Source organism: Lupinus angustifolius, chromosome LG17 (genome assembly GCF_001865875.1).
Source record: "Lupinus angustifolius cultivar Tanjil chromosome LG17, LupAngTanjil_v1.0, whole genome shotgun sequence".
NCBI lineage: Eukaryota > Viridiplantae > Streptophyta > Magnoliopsida > Fabales > Fabaceae > Lupinus > Lupinus angustifolius.
The window spans coordinates 21,097,539-21,117,116 of NC_032025.1; the positions used below are offsets into that span (position 1 = coordinate 21,097,539).

Genomic DNA, 19,578 nt, shown 5'->3' on the forward strand with positions numbered 1-19,578 from the left:
GGGGTTCAACAAGTGATATTAAAGTTGATAGTTTGTCCATGACATGGTAGATTTAAGGGGAGCATATCGATAAGTGTATATAATCTTGAAGGGGAATTTGTGAGATATATTACGTTGTAAAGTCACATTACACATAAAAGATTAGTGAAAGATTTAAAAAGTGAAAAAAAGACTTATCATCACATAATATGGATAACAATCACAATATTAAAGTTGATAAGACTTGATTCTACAAAGAGGTTTATAGTTCTCATTAGAGGAACGTGAAGGACCCAAGGAGCATAAAAAAAGCAACTTTGAGGAGGGAGCTATCAAGACAAAAGAGGTCCCACCACATTGTTCTACCACTTTCGGATATGATAGTTTAGAGAAAGATTTCACTCAAACTCATCCAATAACAGATTTTAAAATCTCAAATCTTAATTACGCATGGGTCCAAAAATACGGACTTAGACCCAGTCTCTTACAAATATTATATACATATACCGATAGGTTTAGGTACTCATTGTCGTCCCTAATTTTCTCGCTAGCTAAATGGTGAGATAGGGATAACAAGTGAAAAATATATGAGATATCTATGTATTCCAATAAACATTCTACCTTTAAAAAGTGCATCATTAATACAGGGTAGATATATAAAATACTATCAAGGAAAACAAATAATTCTTATAAAAAAACTTTTGAGGGTGGCTATTGTTGTAAGAAATACCAATGATTCTCAATGTTACTCATGTGAAGTGCTACACATGAAATACCATATTTTGAACCAAAAAATTAATATAATAATAGAAATATAAGAGAACTATATAGTGCAAATATTTTTTTCAAAATCTTTTGATGTTTAAAAGGTCCAACAAACATTTATATTTATTTTCTAACCATATTCCTATTTTCTACTCCACTTTTTCACCAATTATTTTTTAATGTACTTTCCTATGAATTTTATAGAGTATTAATAAATAAAAAGCTCAATAACTATACATTATCACTATATAAAATTTATAGTCAATACATCATTCATTTGTATCATATTTTAAGAACGGATGATGATTAATATATAAATAAATAATGGATAATGAACTAACAGTGTAAAAAACTCATACATAATAAATCCCCAAAGCAACACATTAAAACATTGAATAGTGAAAACTAGAACAACTTTCAAAATGAAAAACCACACCAACAAAATTACCATATAGAACATTGTGAAAGCTTAGAATATAAGCTATCTCAAGATCATACAGTAACAAGAAAATTGTACCAATTGAAATGAAACTGAAGAGAAAATGTTGAATTACACTGTCCATATTAGCCTTTAGGTAAAGGTTTCAGAATCATTTTAGTTTGTAGCCTCTTATAGAGGTATATGATTACAACCCATTAATGTTATAAAGTCAATTATTTAAATTTTTAGGCCTATGGCAGCAACAACATTAATAATATTATGGTCTCCAAAGCAAAAACTTCAAATATTTATGTCCCATATCGATAAGATAAGATAAGCTTCCTCTATCCATCAAAGAATAGCAGAAGAAATGATTCTCGAGTTTCAGATATAACCTTCCCATTAAGCACACTTCTTGGCACGACGACTCGACGAAGCGCCGCCGCGCTCTTTCTTTGGTGTAGATGCCTCAAGCTTTAGAACCCACTCTGGAGTGCACTCTGGTGCAAATCCATAATTATAGAATATTTCCTCCCCAGCACGAATCCGCTCCGTTGCAAAAATGCCTACCCGATAGTCTCCAGCAACCATAACAACCTGCCATAGTTTAAGCATATAGCATTAGTGAAGCTCACACCAATAATCTGCCATGCATTGTTTAGCACACCGATTAATGAAGCTAGTGTTTTAAGTTGCACACTGCAATTGTAATTGTGGCTGCATCGATCGTATTTTCTCGCAATTACGGTAAAAGCAATGTAATTATAACCGTGATCGTAAACTGCAATTTCAAACATTGATTGAAGCATATAATAAAGGTTCGCAGCTAAATACCTTTGCATGGCAGTTTGGATGAGTAGCATGATTAGCGAACTTCAATTTGTTACCCATCCGTTGAGCATCGAGAACATACTGCATTTAACAATCTCATGATTAATCCTTGCATTTTATATATGCAACAAAAAGAGCTGACGACCATCGATAAACCAATAGTACTATGAGGAGCTTGCCTGTTCATCCAAATTAAAGAGAAAACTTGAATTTTTAAGGTCATATATCTTTCCTCTCTTTTCCGCTTCGCGATGTGAAATTAACTCTCCAGTATACTCTCCGAGGTATTCGTTCTTCTCAACAGTTTCCTAGAAGGTGAAAAGTATCAGTAAAAGGAAAAACGAAATATACGCCAATATAGCATAATCAATTTTGCATCAACCTTTAAGAACGCTCCCCAGCCATGTATATCAGACTCTCCAAGAAGAATCTGTAAGCATAATAAAGGTCACTGTTATTATTAGAAAAATAACAACAGAATGAAACATCTCAATGGCTACAACACAAAAGAACAAGGAGATCAAAATCGGTTAATACAGATTGCAAGAGATAGACTAAAGTCTCTGCAGATACGTATCAATCTGGATCATTCAAAATCGGAAGGAGACAAGATGCGGTTACCCGAACAGGAATGACGGTGGAGACATGTCATCCCTGAATTCTGATAGGCATAAATAATTAATCTATTCTACACCAGACACATAAGATATGGCCAATGGCAGCAATATTCTACATTGAATCAAGGATTGGCAATCCAATGCGAAAGTACCGTCAAACCTCAAGCAACAATCAATCCAATGTCAAAGTACCATCAAACTGCAAGCTACTAGTGTCAACGTTACTGAACACAGCTACCAGTTTCTGGCACAATCGGAAATTGCAAAACTCTAGATTGACAGATGCCGTTTAGTGTTACGGCTGATTGTGTACAACAAAGGCAAAAGACAAGTGGCACACATAATGGTAATTATCATGTTGCTCACCTTCGAGAAACAACTATACCAAAATCTTAAGGGGTTGGGTGAAGGCACGCGATGGTTTTATATGTTTAACACTGATAATCACATGTCATTAATAACTATGACAAGGATGTTACATACTTCTCGAAAACAATACACTTTAACCAAAGTAGGATGGTTATAGTGAGATGTAAGGCAGACATTGTTTCAAGATAGGATAACATAGTCAATATAAAATTACCCGTCGCTGCTGTCTGAGAAGAAACTTCATATTACGGCATTCGTAATTATCGCCTCTTTGGACAGGAGACCCAAAAGTACCATCACCACAACTGCAAGAATAATTTGACTCAAAAAACAGAAAGTAACAAATGTAAAATAGAGATAGACTAGTCAATACCAAAAGAACCATATATCACCTGACCCAACAATTCCTACAAATATCTGGATCACATTCCCTATCTGCAGCAAAGCATGGGCATTGTCGAGTTTGGCACTGATTCTTAGCACAACGACATCCACGGAATCGATTCTTGCAACTCTTTGGACATCTTCATAAGAAAACATTGTCACACAAATGAAATGATATTAGATGCACACTATAGCAGACTGGTAGAGTTGTAGGACATAAAGTGAGTATCCGGGTTCAAACCCCGGATAGTGCACTCTCCCCCTGCCCTTAGAAAAAGAAAAAAACTACCCAAGCATTTGGTCTATTAGCGAAACACTACAATTCCACTTTCCTCCTCTCCTTTACATATTTGAGTTCAAATTGAATAATTCAAAAGGCTTACCCACAGTACTTCTCACAGTAGGTTCCAATTTCACAACAAGAGCACTCCTTTCCACAAGCTGTTTGGCAATCGCATGGACTATAATGCTTGTAGAGCTTACCTGTTCCCCCTGTAATCCTTTTCCTATTTGAACGATGAGCAGCAGATTTCCAGGTATACCTTAAGCGACCGACTTTTCCTCTTCTACGTTGAAATCTTGATCCCCGCTTCTCTTTATTATTACCCTTGCAACCATTTTGACTTCACTTGTTAGCATAGCACTATATGCAAGCAATACAAAATGCATAAACGTAGTTGCATTGAAACCAACCTTTAAATCGCCTTCCAGAGGAGAATTTGGAGCATCACCAATAGCACCTTCCTTCTTTCTGTCATTGCAATTTATGTATTGGTAAATCTCCCAGCATGTCTTTAGACCAGATAAGAGGTTCCTAGCTATTAAGCAGCTGCCATAAAATAAAAAATTTGTCAGACTTTTATTTATCAGCACATGAAAGTTTCATGTCTAAAGATATCGTAGATATAAACAAAAGCGAGCAGAATGTAATTCCAAAATTACTACAGGGAAGCGGATATTAACCTAAACCATGTGAGTAAATTTGCAGTTTATCTTCAGAATCAGATAGATAACTAATTCCATTAGGGGTAATACTCATACATGTTTTAGCTTTCATATATGCACTAATTACAACATTCATCTTATAGTGATACAAGTACAATATCTTAGTCCAAACCAACGGTTACCTGTTTCTCCCAAACATCTCCATTCCTTGGTCTAGAAGCCCTTTTTCAAGAGGTTTCCAAGACTCATTGTCAGTGAATTCCTGTTGGCAATCGCTCTCACGTACAAACTGTTCTTTCATCATGTTGTCCTCACTGCTAATGATGAGAGAGTTTGTATTCATCTTGTTTGATGAAGAACCAAGTCGTTCACCCTGCATCAAATTGAGATTATTATGAAATACGCACTTTTCCAGCACATCTTCCTACGTCAAGAAATTTGACATTTATGTGACAAAATACTTGTTTTTCATTATCATGGAAATAACTGAAGTTTAACTCAAGTCACTTGAAAAAAGAACACCACTGACAATGTCATTAGAATCTGGCGTTGCTGCTTGCTTTTGCCGCTTCTGCATGGAAACAAGAACACTTTCTGCCAAACGCTTACTATCTGTCTTAATAATCCCACCTTCATTCACAGATTTGGAAGGTGAAATGGTTTCCTGTACACGAGCATTTTCTGAGCCACTACTCTCATATATGTTCTTTGCATTAGATGAAGCACCTTCAGTTTTGCTACATTCTATCTGTTTTCTAGCAGATATATCACTAGACTCCTTAGATAACATTTGCACCTCCACATCACGAGAGCGATTCTCTTCAACATCAGCTTGGGAAGAAGAGGTCACTTTGGCAAAATTTTCTGACTGAAGTACCTAAAATAATAAAATGCAAAGTAGCTTCAGTAAATTGTTCAAGAGGCTCCACAGATAGATTTTTCAGAATAACCAATTGCATACCAGTAGAAAACAATTTGATCCACATGGTGCATTTCCGGCATCGGGAGGAATCCAGGGAGTTTGTTTCTCAGCCTATATGTATTGTTGTTAGGAGATTTACAGAGTATTTCATGCTAAATAACATATGAATAGAACTTACAGGGAATATAAGATCTTGTGAACATCCATGTAATCTGCAAGCGAAAGCCTGCATCATGAAATTAAGAGAACAAATGAGATAATCTAATCAATAGTAAATGTAGAAAACACTGCATGATATTCAGTGCACTGCATAGAAAAAACTTACAAGACATCGTCGGCAAAATAGGTTGTCAAAAGAGGCTTGAGCTGCTCCAAGATCCTTTTCAATACATAAATTTCCAATTTGAAAATGCTCTTCGGTATCTCTAGTATTGGAACCACTAGCAGTATTCTCTTTATTAATAAGAGTTTCATATCTTTCCTGTATAAGATGTTTGACTGCGTTTAATATCTCTAAAGCTAGCATAAAGTAAATGGGATACAACAGTATGAAAGTTTAAATTAGGATCAATGTTTGGCAAAATAATTGAGAAAAGGAGATGGTAAAAGTTAAAAATACATTTAGAAATGATGAAAAGTGTGAAGAAAACATACCTTGATTTCGCTCGCGTCTCTAGAAAACAACCGACTCAGTGAATCCACAACAAGATCACATAAACCAAGTTCTTTGATAGTCATGCTGTAAAACCGAAGTAGATATCATGACATCCAAAACAGTCACTCATGCAGCAAAAGAATAACAAAATGCAATACAGTAGTTAAAAATCCTAACATGAAAAAACATTTGTAGATCAAATAAATAGAAGGCTTTTAGTGCTTATATAATTTCATTGAACAACATATGAGAAATAAAGAAATCATAGTGAGTATGAATTCAATATTTTCCAGCTCTAAAAACTTAATATCATTATCATAATACATAATAGGCCAAAACCATATTAAGATTTACTTTTACACATGAACAACGAAGATCCAAAAGGGAAAAACAAAACCAAAAATGAAAGCACACAGTAAAAGTTTACTAAGCGATACCAACCAGAGTATAAAATCTTCTGATTTAAGGAAGTCTTTTTTTTCCGGTTCTTCCACTGGCATTTCCTCCTCACTATCACTGCAAATAAGTGTTTCTCCACCATTCTCATCATAATAAATTTGCCTTCGGCCTTCCACTGACTGTTCCTTCGTCGTTAATTCATTTCTGCATCAAATTGACACAAATAACAAGTATATTCTAAAGATCAGACATTTGTACATCAAAATAGAAGAAAACTCAAAGATAGAATATATTGAAAACTATAAGAACATTATAGAGCTGAAAATCAATAAATTGGAAAGGTGAATTTCCAATGCAACAAAAAAATGAGTAGAGAAGAAGAGGCTAGAGTGCCTCAGAAAGAAAACAAAGTGAAATCAACAGAGAGAATGAAGTCATTGAAAAGTTTTCTCAGCCTTTAACTTGAGACCTTGGGCTAGGTTGAAAAACAAATGGATGAGTGATAATTTAGTCTAGTACACAGTGAATATTCATAGATATGCGAAAAAAGAATTGACGTCTTGCACATCCGAAAAGAATAGCAGAGTAAGTCAACAAACCTGTCTAGAAAAAGCCATGTAGAGTACTTAGGTATCTTCATAATTCCAGGTAACATAATAGTCACAACAAGACTTGGGTCAGGAGCAGGAGCATTATATTTATGAAGAACTGCTATACAACGAAGGTTATCTTCATGATCACCAGTGTTCTCCCTACCTCCATTGTTCGCATCAATGGCATCTTTTTGCCTCTTTGCTAGTAGATCTAGACTTCTTCCTGTTCTAGTAAAGCTACATGTGCTTCTTTCCTTTGCTATTTTACGAAGATTGTCTGTGAGACCAGCCAGCTTCTGTCGATTTTCTTCCACTCTTTTCTGATATTCAAATGCGCCCACATGTAATATGTTACAGGATATGAGAAGCAAGCAAATGGTCCAATCATAGTAAATGACAAATTACAATCGCAGGTAAGACATAGTACCTCTATGGAAATCAATCGATCAGCGACAACTTGATTCTTTAAAGAATCGATAACCAATAATACACGTTTAAGTGTAGGAGTTGTGGTCGGCGCTATCTTCACCTGCATTGAATGAATAATACAATCATATTAGAATTAAATTATGTGTTTATGTTCCATTATGTGTGATCTCTTGTGACCTTTTAATCTGATCTTATACCAAATTAAAACCATGGCTCATTCATGTTTATTGTTCAAAACAGTATCAACGACGCAGGCGAGGGGATATGATCAAAGCAACAATTTGCACAAATTTCACAATGAAAAGTACAGGCAAAATTCGCCGCAATACATAATGAATTGCTACAAATTAATTTTCCTTTTGAAAGACTGATCATTCAATCTCAGCTGAGAGAGAAATGTGCAAAATGATACGATCACAAAATACAACCAATCAAAGACAAAATGAAATCGAAACCAAGCCTTGTTCCCACAAGATGAGGCTGGCTACATAGATCAAACGACACCATAATGATCAAAGTAAGATAAGTTCAATAGAAGACAGACAGAGAAGAAATATATACCAAGTAGTCCTCGGGAGGAGGCTGCGATCCATCAGTAGAAGCTGGCGACGCCATTTAGGACAATGACGCTCGTGAAGCTTCCTATGGACCGATGCGGCTATGAAGAATGGTAGTGAAACCCTAGTCACGCTTTAAATAGTCAAATTCTGAAAAAAGTGGTGGGGCACATACAATTCTCCGCGTTCTTTTTTTTCTTCCATAATTATTTTTTTTCGTTTATTAATATTTTGGAATGTAACCGCAATGGTAGGAACACAATTTTAAATACTACTTCCAATTTGCTTAATTTGCACTCAAGGAGTACAAATTAAGAAAGCAACTAATAGTCATATAATATTATTGATGAACTAGAACTAGTAAATATTAATAATGGAACTTGATGAGCTAAAACCACCAATTTGCACACACAACCTGAAGAACAGGCACAATTTGTCACAATACAAAAATTGTCATATTCAAACACTGATCATTCAACCTCAACTGAATAGAGAAAAGCACAAAATGATACAACTACAAAATACAAATGAATTGTACCTTAAGTTCGATATACGATAAAGGGCAGTGATAGTAGAAAGCACACATACCGAGGGGTCCTCCGGAGAAGGCTCTGACCCATCAGTGGAGGCCAGCAGCAATGCTCGTGAAGCATCTATGAAACCGATTCAGCTATAAGGAACCGAAATAGATCATGAAGAATTATAGTAAAACCCTGGTCATATCTAAAATAGTCCATCTCCAAAGCAGAGAGGTGGGGTACTTGCAATTCTCCAGGTTCCTTATTATGATTTTGAAAATGTTTGGAACTAGAAAGATACCCCTTAATGATCAAGCTTCCATGTGATATAAAATGCTAAAATGCAATAGTTACATGGTACACCATATCGGTCTTGCTTTGCAGTACCAAACTCTATGTGGTTCATCAGTCTTTACATTATTTATTAGAAGACTTCCCTTGTGACGAACCCAATGATTAAAATTATGGACCGCATCACGTGATGTGGCCACAATATTGCGGTTATGGTGACCGCCACAACCGTATCATACCATAATTGTAGTGTGACATTGAATCACAATGATGAGGCCGCATTGGGCCGCATCAATTTCGAAAATATTTTTTTATTCACAAATAATTCACACCACAACGACCACAATCGCATTAACCATGACCATAATCGTGACCGCAACTGTAATTTAAAACACTAGACGGACTTGTACATACTACATGGAATTCGATACACGCTATGTCGGCTAAAACGGAACTATGGAACCACTATTTTAAATTGCAGTGACCACTACTTTACATTTACCGCAATTATGGGCAAATGCGGCGGCAATTGCTGTCACAATACCATTACGGAGACTTTCAAAACCATAACATTGTTGTTGCTGAATGCAATTTAAAACACTCTACAGTGTTTTCTGGAGAATAAATCATACGTATTAGTTATTTTTGCTTTTGAATGAGAACATACCTTTCCACTCTTCTTCTACATGATGTTACATCTTACCCGCATCAATATGCAGTTATGCATCATGAGCACTTACCGAGTCATTAAGCAATGTCTCAGCTTCAAATATTGTGGATGGAAAAATATTCGTTGAGAAAGTTAGCCCCATATACATGTGTGGATATGGATGTCCCCAGCTCGGACAAGATACCTGTATGAAACAAAAAAATAGCAAAAACTTACCCGTGAAAAATTCATAATGTTTAAAGAGTAAGGTAGGTTATTCACTAATGAAGATAAATTCCTTACCGAATAAAGTACATTCCGAACATAATATCCTTCAGCTACTAAAACCATGAAATGTGTCATATATTTCAGTTTTTAGAAATATTTTGATAAAAAATAGATAAGTTATCTACTGATATGAGGAGACGAGAGAATTCTCGTTTGTTAATTAAAGCATAGAATACATGAGATTTGATGATTATATTAACAACGAAAGAGAAAAGGAAAACCCTAAGAAGTTTTAGTTCATTTCCTCAACCCTAGATCTTTAAGGAATAGATTTTATTATTTTAAATTGGTTTCGTGTCGAATCTTTCCCCATTGATTGCATGCCATTTGTGATCCCTCTTCACAATAGTTGCTGCATTTATTTAAGTTTTGGAATTTAATATCTATGCATAGGTGTTATTAATACTTCAGTGACAGTGACAGGTTCCTATTATAGCTGTTCAATTGGTGGTTTACTAATTAAATTGTATATCGATAAAATTAAATATACATATATAATATATAATATATTAACGTGTTGAAAAATTAATAAAGAAATATATTTTTATTTTTATTAAAGCTTAATTTTAAATAAAAACTAATCAGTACGGTTCAATTGAAAATTGACTGATATGATCGGTTTTGACTAGTTTTTACTAGTTTTAACGTATATGATTATATGACCAATATAATTATTGGATCGTATCGATATTGGGACCAATTTACCAATCGACATGAACCACTTTTTTTAACATTGTTATGTTAAAGTTTTTATACGATTAGTACAATATCCATTTTTTATTTGTATTAATTTTATTTGATGGTAAAATTAATAATAATTAACATACGGATAATGAATGACGTGCTTCGATATAAAAAACATTTAAATTGTTGTGTAAAAACACTTATATTATAGTGCATCTTTACTATATATAAAGCCAAAACTTGAAATAACTTCTATCATGGTGTAATTTTCATTTCATATATTGCCCTTAACATTATTTAATTTTTACAAAAAAAACTATTAATCCTAAGAAACTACCACCAATACATTAATTAACCACATATCTCACCTTAAATTAAACATTATCATAAACACAAAAAATATAATATAAAGTACACCGAACACAACAAATACATTTTAATTCAAAAAATGAAATATATAAAATTGAACATGTAGTATCACACAATATTCGCCGGCACACTAATATATATTAAATCATTAGATAAAACTACACATTAAGAATTTAATTAAACTTTTATTAAGGTAGTTGACCTATGTTCTTAACTACTCAATGGAAGTTCTATCAATTTGCGAAGTGACGTGTGCAATGCTAGAGCTAGGAGTGGCACTTTTTTTCTTCTTTTTTTTAAGTATTTATTTGTGGTTTTTTAAGGATAAAGTATTTAAATATAGAAGAAAATATATAATTGAAGGAAATATAGAGGCAAATCATAAAAACAGAGTAAAAAGCTACAAGAGAAATTAACTATAAAAAAATATTTTGATTCATGTTATGATGACAAAAGTATTGATCCAGTAGGTATACGCAAAAATACCTATAATGAGAACCACAAAAATAGCTTACGAGTGTAAATGAATATTACAATATCACGTTGCGAACACCATCATATTGATAAATTACTTTTAGTTAAATAATATATGTATTATACTTTATTATTTTATAATTATATATTATTTATTTTATAACGAATTTTAATGAGTGCAACCATAAATTTAACACGTACATAATTATTTTATTCATATGATAATTATTTTATATATATTAATTATTATAGAATAATATAAATATTTACATAAACGTAAAAACTCGTCGAATATTCGCACATATCTATTACTCACACGAGTACCACAAATCGTATGAGTATGAGAATGGAAAAACATTCATGTGCAATCACATGCCCCCAATTATTTATTGTTGCATCCTACTAGACTTGTGTTGCCTCACTTCATTTTCTACATCACACAATCTCGGTTTGATATTTTTTTTTGTTTCTCACAGGTATCCTCGCACTGGAGGCAATCCTGTCCGAGCTGGGAACATCCACAGGTACGTGGGGCTAACTCTCCCAACGGTCATTTTTTTCATCCACAAGACTCGAACCCGGGTTCTTACTTAAGGGAAATCAAGCATATACGACTTTATTATGTGGCCATGCAAGTTTAACCAATTTGTTATTTCTTTGATTTGTGTCTTTCTTTGTTTATTTTGTTGTTGTTTTTATATATATTTAAATGAATAAATAATTTCCCTTTTATAAATTGATGATCATAATTTATTAATATAGTAATAAAAAATGATTTAAAATGAATAAATATTAAGTATAAAACAAGTAATAGAATTTAATAAATAAAAAATAATTATTATCATAGAAATATTTTAATAACTGAATAACTACTTTCTAAATGTATTTTTTAAACAATATAAGAGAATATAATAAAAATGAAAATCTATTCTCTAACAAAAAAATACAAACTCGGTAACAACTAAAATTATATTTTTTACCCTTTTAAGTTATGATGGAGAGCAAATATAGAGTTTTTATTTCACTCTCATGAAGTAAACAGGTGGATAATACTAAATATTGTACTTCCTTTAAATTTTATATTAAAAACATACTCCTTTAATCTTAAATGTCGAGCTAACATAGAAATAGTATTTCACTCTCTTGAAGTAAATATGCAGATAATAATAAATGTAAATTATCACTAAGTCTAACTAATTTTAAAAATCAAAATAGTAGACGCGATAAATATTGTGATTTTTCTCTCCTTAAGTTGATATATAGAATGTACATAGAGTTGTTACCTCATTGTGATTTTTGCATCACTCAATGGCAATCCACTACATGGCCACAACAAGTTTAACCCATTTTTTATTTCTCATTGTCTTATTTATTTATTTCATTGTTTATATATATATTAATAAATAATTTCTCTAGAAATTGGAAATGATTTTTTAATATAATATTAATAAAACCAATTTAAAATTATTAAGTATATAGCAAGTAATAAAATTTAATAAATAATAAATATAATTATAATAGAAAAGATTTAATAATTGAATAACTACCTTTTATATGCCTTATATTAAATAATAAAATATAATAAAAATTGAAAATATAGGAACAACTAAAATCATATTTTTTTCCTCTTTAGACATAGAAATGCTATTTCCCTTTCTTCAAGTGAGTAGGTGGATAAATAAATGTTGGACTACTTTAACTTTTATAATAAACACCTATCATTTTAAATTGAGATGCACAACAAATATAGAGTTATTACTTCACTCTCTTGAAGTGAGTAGACAAGTAATAATAAATACTGAATAATCTTTACTTTTAATAAATTTTAAATACAAGGAGAATAAACGAGATTAATATTGTGGTTTCTCTTCTTAAATTGAGATGTAGAGCATACATTAAGTTTTTACTTCAATTCACTCATGTAAGGATAATGAATTGTGATTAAACATTAAACATTGTTTCAGTAGGAATCGAGCAGAAATCGAACCAAACGATATTGCTTCGGCTCGGTTCCATCGGTTTTAACCGGAATCGCTTACCCCGTACTTATCAAACAAACTAAGTAGTTCCTCAAGCAAATGAAAATGAAAATATAACCATAACTCAACATTTGACTCCAACTTTCGAGCAAAAACATTCTCTAATTTATTGATCTCTGACTCGTGATCTAACTCTAAAACCCTAACTTAAATTCGTGTGCTTCATCTTTGAGTTTGGGTTTTATACTTTTTTTACATTAAAATAGTACAAATGGAAATTTTATAAGGATCAAATTGAGTATTCATCTACTAATAATATCAACACGACATTAGTCTAGTGGTGTAAGAGTTGGTTGTATCCTTAGATTACCAAATATAAGTATTGGATTCCTGTGAGCGTCGGGAGAGACAGACACACATTCTGAAAGGATTAGTTCCTTAGTCATATGGTATTCACCTTGATTGTGTTATTGTACAATTTTTTTTACAGCACTTGTGAGTTTGATAACCTTGGTTGGTTCTAATGCTTTTAAAACTGAGTGTTGCCATAAACTTCTAAAACCTAATTTTGAAGTTAATACATTTTTTTGTCAGCAATTATTAGTATATTAATATTTTGTCGTGGGTGAGACTTCACCCTCAACCTCCTTCACCTTAATCATTAAACCACATTATAACTCCCCTTTGAAGTTAATACTCATTTGTGACATTTTATTTTTGCTCTGCCCAATTTTATCTAGTTCAATGTGCATTTGCATTGTTTTAGCTATGTTTTGATGATGAAGTAATTAACCTTCTTCGGGTGCAAGGATAGGTACATAGGATCTTTTCAACATGTCAGCTGGGCCTGGACTTGAGTCTCTTGTTGATCGTAAGTCATCTATAACATACTTTAGGATTTCCTTAACGTTTGGCATTATATCATATCATGTCTATAAGACCTGCAATGTTACGTGAGATTGAATGTTGGGCGATAAAATGTTAACAAGAGAATAGATTCCACGTAGCAGAGATGAGAATGTTAGTTGGGTGAATGGACACTCGAAAATATATGATTAGAAATGAATATATTGCGGAGAAAGTTGGAGTAGCTCTTATTGTAGTAAATGTGATAGAATTGTATCTTAGATGGTTTGGGCATGTGCGGAGGAGACTGGTAGAATCTCATGTAAGGAGATTAGATCAAATGGAAGCTGATCCAATTCCTAGAAGAAGAGGAAGACCAAGAAAGACTTAGAAGAGGGAAACCATATGGAAAATGATAAAGAAAGACTTAGAAATCAATGTCTTGTCAATTAACATGATTTATGATAGAGTGTTGTCGATCGATCTATGTAATCTAGTGAGATAAAGCCTTGATTGTTTACTACTGCGCTTTATGGTGACAACCATTTAAGTTGATGAAACTGATACTCCATCCAATTGTAATATCCATCAAAATATGCTTAAACTTTGCTAGTAGCTGAAACCATTTACTGAATCTTTTGGTTTTTTGCAGAGACAATTTCCATCATTTTAACTCTTGAGAATATGTAGCATATATCTCATTGCTCTAAATTCTAGTTAATTACAATGCTTTTTTGTGCAGGGAGTCCTGAAAGGTTTTGACCAAGCAACAAACATAATTCTTGATGAGTCTCATGAACGAGTTTATTCTACCAAGGTATGGACAAGATTCTGTGAAAGAGTTACCGAGTCACGTGCCCACTTTGAATACGATGTCAGTTCAAAACAATGAAGTTTGATAAAGTTTATGAAACTTGGCACATGAGTTTTATACTTATATCTGTAAGTTGTCACAACCAAATAATGTAGAATTTTAAATAGAAAATGCATTGCAGTTTTGCTTCCTGATTTTGAATAAATTCTGACACTGCCTGAATATTAGTTTTTTGTAGTGATTATTTACAAGAATGCAACTATAATTGTCTTTTTTGTCTTTGAACCAGAAGTCTTTGAACTAAGATAATAGGACTATGAACTTTTAATTTTAAGTCTTTGAACTATGATAATAAAACCATGAACTTATAAAAAAAAGGTGGCCCGTGCATGAGGCTCCTACTTAGTGGGATCTGGGGAAGGTAGATGTATACAACCTTACCCTGCAAGTCAAGAGACTATTTCCGAGATTTGAACTTGTGACCTCATTGTCATTAAGCAACAACTTCTCTAGACTTCCCTCTCCTCGATGAACATATCATGGTTTTTTGGCCTTGCTCGCTTTTTCTTGAACACTTCCCGATATCGACCTCATTCTTGTTTCTACTGACAGGAAGGTGTCCAACAACTTGTTCTGGGTTTATACATCATCAGGGGTGACAACATGTATGTCCTTTATTGCAATGTTTCTCAAATTTTTTATCATGAAGATTTCTTATTTTTACGTCTATTAAAATACCCTAAACTTTTATCGTTTTCGGTTGGTCATCGCAGAAGTGTTGTTGGCGAACTGGATGAAGAACTCGATTCGAATCTGGATTTGTCAAAACTGGATGAAGTACTATGTAATAGCTACTAGAAAAGTCATGAGTATTTTTTTTCCTTCTTGATTTTGGGTTAAGGAGTATCTTGTACTACAAGGCATGATTTCTTTCAATTGAAAATGAAGAGTATGCATACATAGTTGTTATTATTCTACTCTAGTTTCAGAATATTTTTTATAAATTAATTCCTACTGAATTTACTTGTTAATAGTTTTTGGTAGTAATTTATGTAATGGCTAAAAGATTTGTAGGGATGTTGAACAAGAGACAATTGTGAAAGATGTTTTTTAAAACCACTTTATTTGTGCTTATGTTATACATAGTCGGTTTTAAGCTCGGGTGAAAGACAAATGTTGTGTTAGAAACTTTGTTGATTCTCATAATATAATAATATTAATACTAAATCAATGTCTAGAAGTAACACATTGTATTGCCGAAGTATAACTTTAATTGAGATTATTATGACTACATGACGATGTTCGTATTAAATTTTCTTGTTTCTCAAGCCTTGCTTCAATGGAAACTTCCATTACTATGATTACATAATTGATTTTAAACTTGGATGAAAGGTAAATGTTGTGTTAAACAATCAACAGTCAATGTAAAACTTTGTTGATTCTCATAATATGATAATGTTAATATTAAATTGTCTAGAAATAGCACATTGTATTGCTTGTCAGTTAAGATTACTATGATTACGTAATGATGTTTGTGTTAAAGTTTCTTGTTTCCCGGGTCTTGCTTTAGTGGAAACTTCCATTACTTGACTATAGTCAATTTTAAGTTCAGATGAAAAGCGAATGTTGTGTTAAACAACCAATAGTCAATATAAAACTTTATTGATTCTCATAATATGATAATGATAATACTAAATCGTTGTAACACATTGTATTGTTGGAGTACAATGTCATTTGAGATTACTATGACTATCACTACATGACGATGTTCTTGTCAAAGTTTCTTGTTTCCCAAGTCTCGCTTAAGTGGAAACTTTCATTACTACATAAAAATGGAGGCAAAATTGAATAAGCTCAAATACATTATATAAATTCTATTTTATATAGTTTAAGAACTAATACTAACGAGCCCCAACATTCAATAAAACCATAATATCATATGCTTTTGCGAATTAGATTTTGAAAGGCAATGTAGGAAAGTGAAAGGTTTGAGAATCATAAAATACATTTGTGAGATGATTCTCATGCCTTCCATTTCCTTTCATTCCTTTCCAAAACCAAACTCGTAAACCACCCGTAAAGTGCTTGTTTATCCTTTAAATTTGGCCTTTCACTTTCAAGAAGAGAAACTATTAGAGTCTGTTTTGTGTATTGTCCTCCATTGCTACACTCTCCTTTATTCCCTGTATCATCTTCAGGACTTGCCACATTGTCGGCCTTTGCTCCGGCGAGGTCGCGCTGCAAATACTAGCGACCTCTGTGAGCATTTCTAACCACTTGTCTTCACTACCATCATCATCCCTCATTGCCCTAACCCAATCTTGCAAATCCGTCGGCATGAGGAAAGGGTGTTTCGAAGGATGTTTACCCGTCAAAAGCTCCAATACAAGCACGCCGAAGGAATACACATCAGACTTCGCAGAGGCCCTGCCGCTAGACTTGCGAGTTTCCGGCGCTTTATAAGCCGTGGAACTAGGATCCTCTTCGGTCAATGAAGGGTCCGCAAAGAGGGACAATCCATAGTCCGTGATACAAGCTTCGAAATCTACTCCGAGAAGGACATTAGAGGATTTGAGATTGCCATGAATTAATGAAGAAGCTTGATGGATATAAGCAAGTCCATGAGCTACATCTTCAGCTATTTTTAAGCATGATGTCCAATGGAGGGGTTTTGCCCTAGCAGATCTTGAACCTGCACATATAACACTTGTCTTAGTTAAGAAATTATCATCAAACTTCATATGTGAAAGTTTCTTAAATATATGAATAAGTGTTCAAATTTTCATATAAAATTTTATCGAAAGTAAATATTCATTTTAATCCTTCATGTTTTTCAACCTTACGGGTTTGTTTATATGTAATGAGATATATCTATAAATATGTATATAGCATTGTTATCTCAATCATGTGTCAAATGGATGAAGAGATAAATTCTTAGTGGTGTTATAGTAAGAGTATCATTCACTATCCAATATCTAGCATTAAAAATAAAGTGGGAGGCAATGACACACCACATAACTTAGTGGCGCAGATTTATTTTATTTTATTTTTGGTAGAAACAGTGGTGCACATTTAATGCTACTATAGAACAAAAACTTTTTATTTTACTAGAAAAACACCACACCATGTCTCTTGATGAAACACACAAGTCAAATTGGCATAAAAAAACCAATATTGGTCTAGTGGTATAAGGCGATCCTCAGAATGATAAAAAAGTCAAGAATTCAATTCATGTGAATGTCACTCGTTGAAAAAATCAGTCACACACCCCAAAAAAATTATTCCTTATCTATAAAAATGAGAAAATACTTTTAATAATACCAAAAAAAAAATGGGAATAATTAGCTGGCCAAACATTTAAAGTGAATAGTTGTAGTAAAATTTCCACACAAACACTTCTTATTTTACTATAAGAACACCTAAATATGTCTCTTGATGAAACACATAAGTCAAATTGGCATAAACATTCAGCCAAACATTAAACTGAATAGTTGTAGTAAATTTTTCACACAAAAACTTTTCATTTTACTAGAAGGACACTGAAACATGTCTCTTGTTGAAGCACATAAGTCAATTTGGCATAAACATCTAGTCAAACATTTAAACTGAATAGTTGTAGTAAATTTTTCGCCAACCGACCTCACCTAGTAGAACTAAATAATTATAGTAAATCGTCCATCAAGATCAGATGGTGAAATTAAGATTTGATTGTTGTTGTCGTAAAAAATTGTGTGACCCCACATTACCAAAAACAACCTTAAATATTCCAACAGCGTGATTGTCGGCATAAGACAAGATGGATGCCACAAAACCCCAAAAGAAATCACATGCCAGAATGCAGTGAAAACAAACAAACAATTAATGAATATGCAAACAAATCACACACCACACTAAGTCACTGACCACAGTACCGCACATAGCACAAATCACACACCAATCACCAACAGCTCTCAAATTTGAACCACTAATATCACCAAAAAGTGGTCCAATGTAAGAAACTTTCAATGGGGTTGATAAATAGATGTACATAGTTTTACTCTTATTTTCTCAAGCGAAAAAGTTGTTTCGAGACAACTACATGTATTCCAAATGAAAATACAAAATACAAAGATCCTATTTTAGGTCTGAATTTTTTTCCCTTCAATCACAATAGCAGCAGGAACCCACATTCAGACTCTAATTCTAGCACCGGTTCCTAATAATCTAACAACTACAAGATACACACTATAAATCAATTTGGTCTCTCACATTACAAAACATATATTTAATGGTTGATTTTGAACCAGATTGATTGACAAAGTACAAAATCATTGTACATCAGATAATTTTTGTAATATCAAATACCAATTAATTAATGAAGTCACAATTATACTCACTATATCCCATATTATGGTAGAATTTAATCAAAACTATAATAGTATTGAGAATGAATGGTGTTACTTATCTAAAGGGAAACCCAACAGCCTCCCACTATGGGCGAGTCTTACCCCACAAACAGAAATATTGTTTACCGAATTTGAACTTATAACTTTATGGTTAATAAGCAACAGTCTTATCGTTTTTCGCAACCGTTGACAAATGGTGTTATGCATCTATGGAAACAATTACACTGCAATTGCAATTTAGCTGTAATGTGATTGCAGTTGTTGCAGTATTTATTAATTTGTAATTAAAAAATACTTTTGAATTTGATGTAGTTCAATACAGTCGAATTTATGTTGTGGTCCAATGTAACTGCGTCATTATGATTCAAACAAAGCAACCGCAATATTACTTCCCCAATTTAAATCACTAGAAGCA

At 33.0% G+C, this 19,578-nt stretch overlaps 2 protein-coding genes and 1 long non-coding RNA gene across 5 annotated transcripts in view; 1 reads left to right on the plus strand and 2 right to left on the minus strand.

Moving 5' to 3' along the window:
- On the minus strand, nt 1,277-9,783 carry LOC109332006 (histone-lysine N-methyltransferase CLF-like). Of its 3 annotated transcripts, none has more exons than XM_019566842.1 (21): nt 9,628-9,783; nt 9,343-9,529; nt 8,455-8,519; nt 7,871-7,990; nt 7,308-7,409; nt 6,887-7,200; nt 6,330-6,491; nt 5,888-5,972; nt 5,559-5,714; nt 5,412-5,459; nt 5,273-5,344; nt 4,841-5,188; nt 4,494-4,684; nt 4,060-4,195; nt 3,750-3,973; nt 3,375-3,506; nt 3,197-3,287; nt 2,379-2,426; nt 2,176-2,304; nt 2,000-2,077; nt 1,277-1,762 (listed from the first exon to the last, which is right to left on the minus strand). In XM_019566842.1, exons 4-21 carry the CDS (start codon nt 7,922-7,924, stop codon nt 1,568-1,570), a joined length of 2,565 nt encoding a protein of 854 aa, XP_019422387.1. In that variant the 5' UTR covers nt 7,925-7,990; nt 8,455-8,519; nt 9,343-9,529; nt 9,628-9,783; the 3' UTR covers nt 1,277-1,567. The 3 variants fall into 3 exon arrangements, with proteins under 3 accessions (XP_019422387.1, XP_019422385.1, XP_019422384.1); XM_019566840.1 differs by having other exon boundaries at nt 8,405-8,519; XM_019566839.1 differs by lacking the exons at nt 9,343-9,529; nt 9,628-9,783 and having other exon boundaries at nt 8,405-8,990.
- LOC109331865 lies at nt 14,653-15,583 on the plus strand. The gene is made up of 3 exons (XR_002105853.1): nt 14,653-14,781; nt 15,391-15,443; nt 15,552-15,583. It is a non-coding gene; the product is annotated as an uncharacterized LOC109331865 (long non-coding RNA).
- Nucleotides 16,623-19,578, minus strand: part of LOC109331866 (probable inactive receptor kinase At5g67200) — a 4,445-nt gene continuing 1,489 nt past the window's right edge. Inside the window, exon 2 of the mRNA XM_019566631.1 lies at nt 16,623-17,470. Within this exon, the coding sequence (XP_019422176.1) occupies nt 16,911-17,470 (560 nt within the window). The 3' untranslated portion in view covers nt 16,623-16,910. The remainder of the gene's footprint in view (nt 17,471-19,578) is intronic.

Excerpts from the sequence above, each read along its gene's own strand:
- LOC109332006 (XM_019566842.1), bottom strand. The coding sequence starts at position 7,924 with ATGGCGTCGCCAGCTTCTACTGATGGATCGCAGCCTCCTCCCGAGGAC. Across the intron at positions 5,973-6,329 it reads TCAGAAGATTTTATACTCTG|CATGACTATCAAAGAACTTG; the intron begins GTTGGTATCGCT and ends TCGGTTTTACAG. Across the intron at positions 5,189-5,272 it reads GATCAAATTGTTTTCTACTG|GTACTTCAGTCAGAAAATTT; the intron begins GTATGCAATTGG and ends TTATTATTTTAG.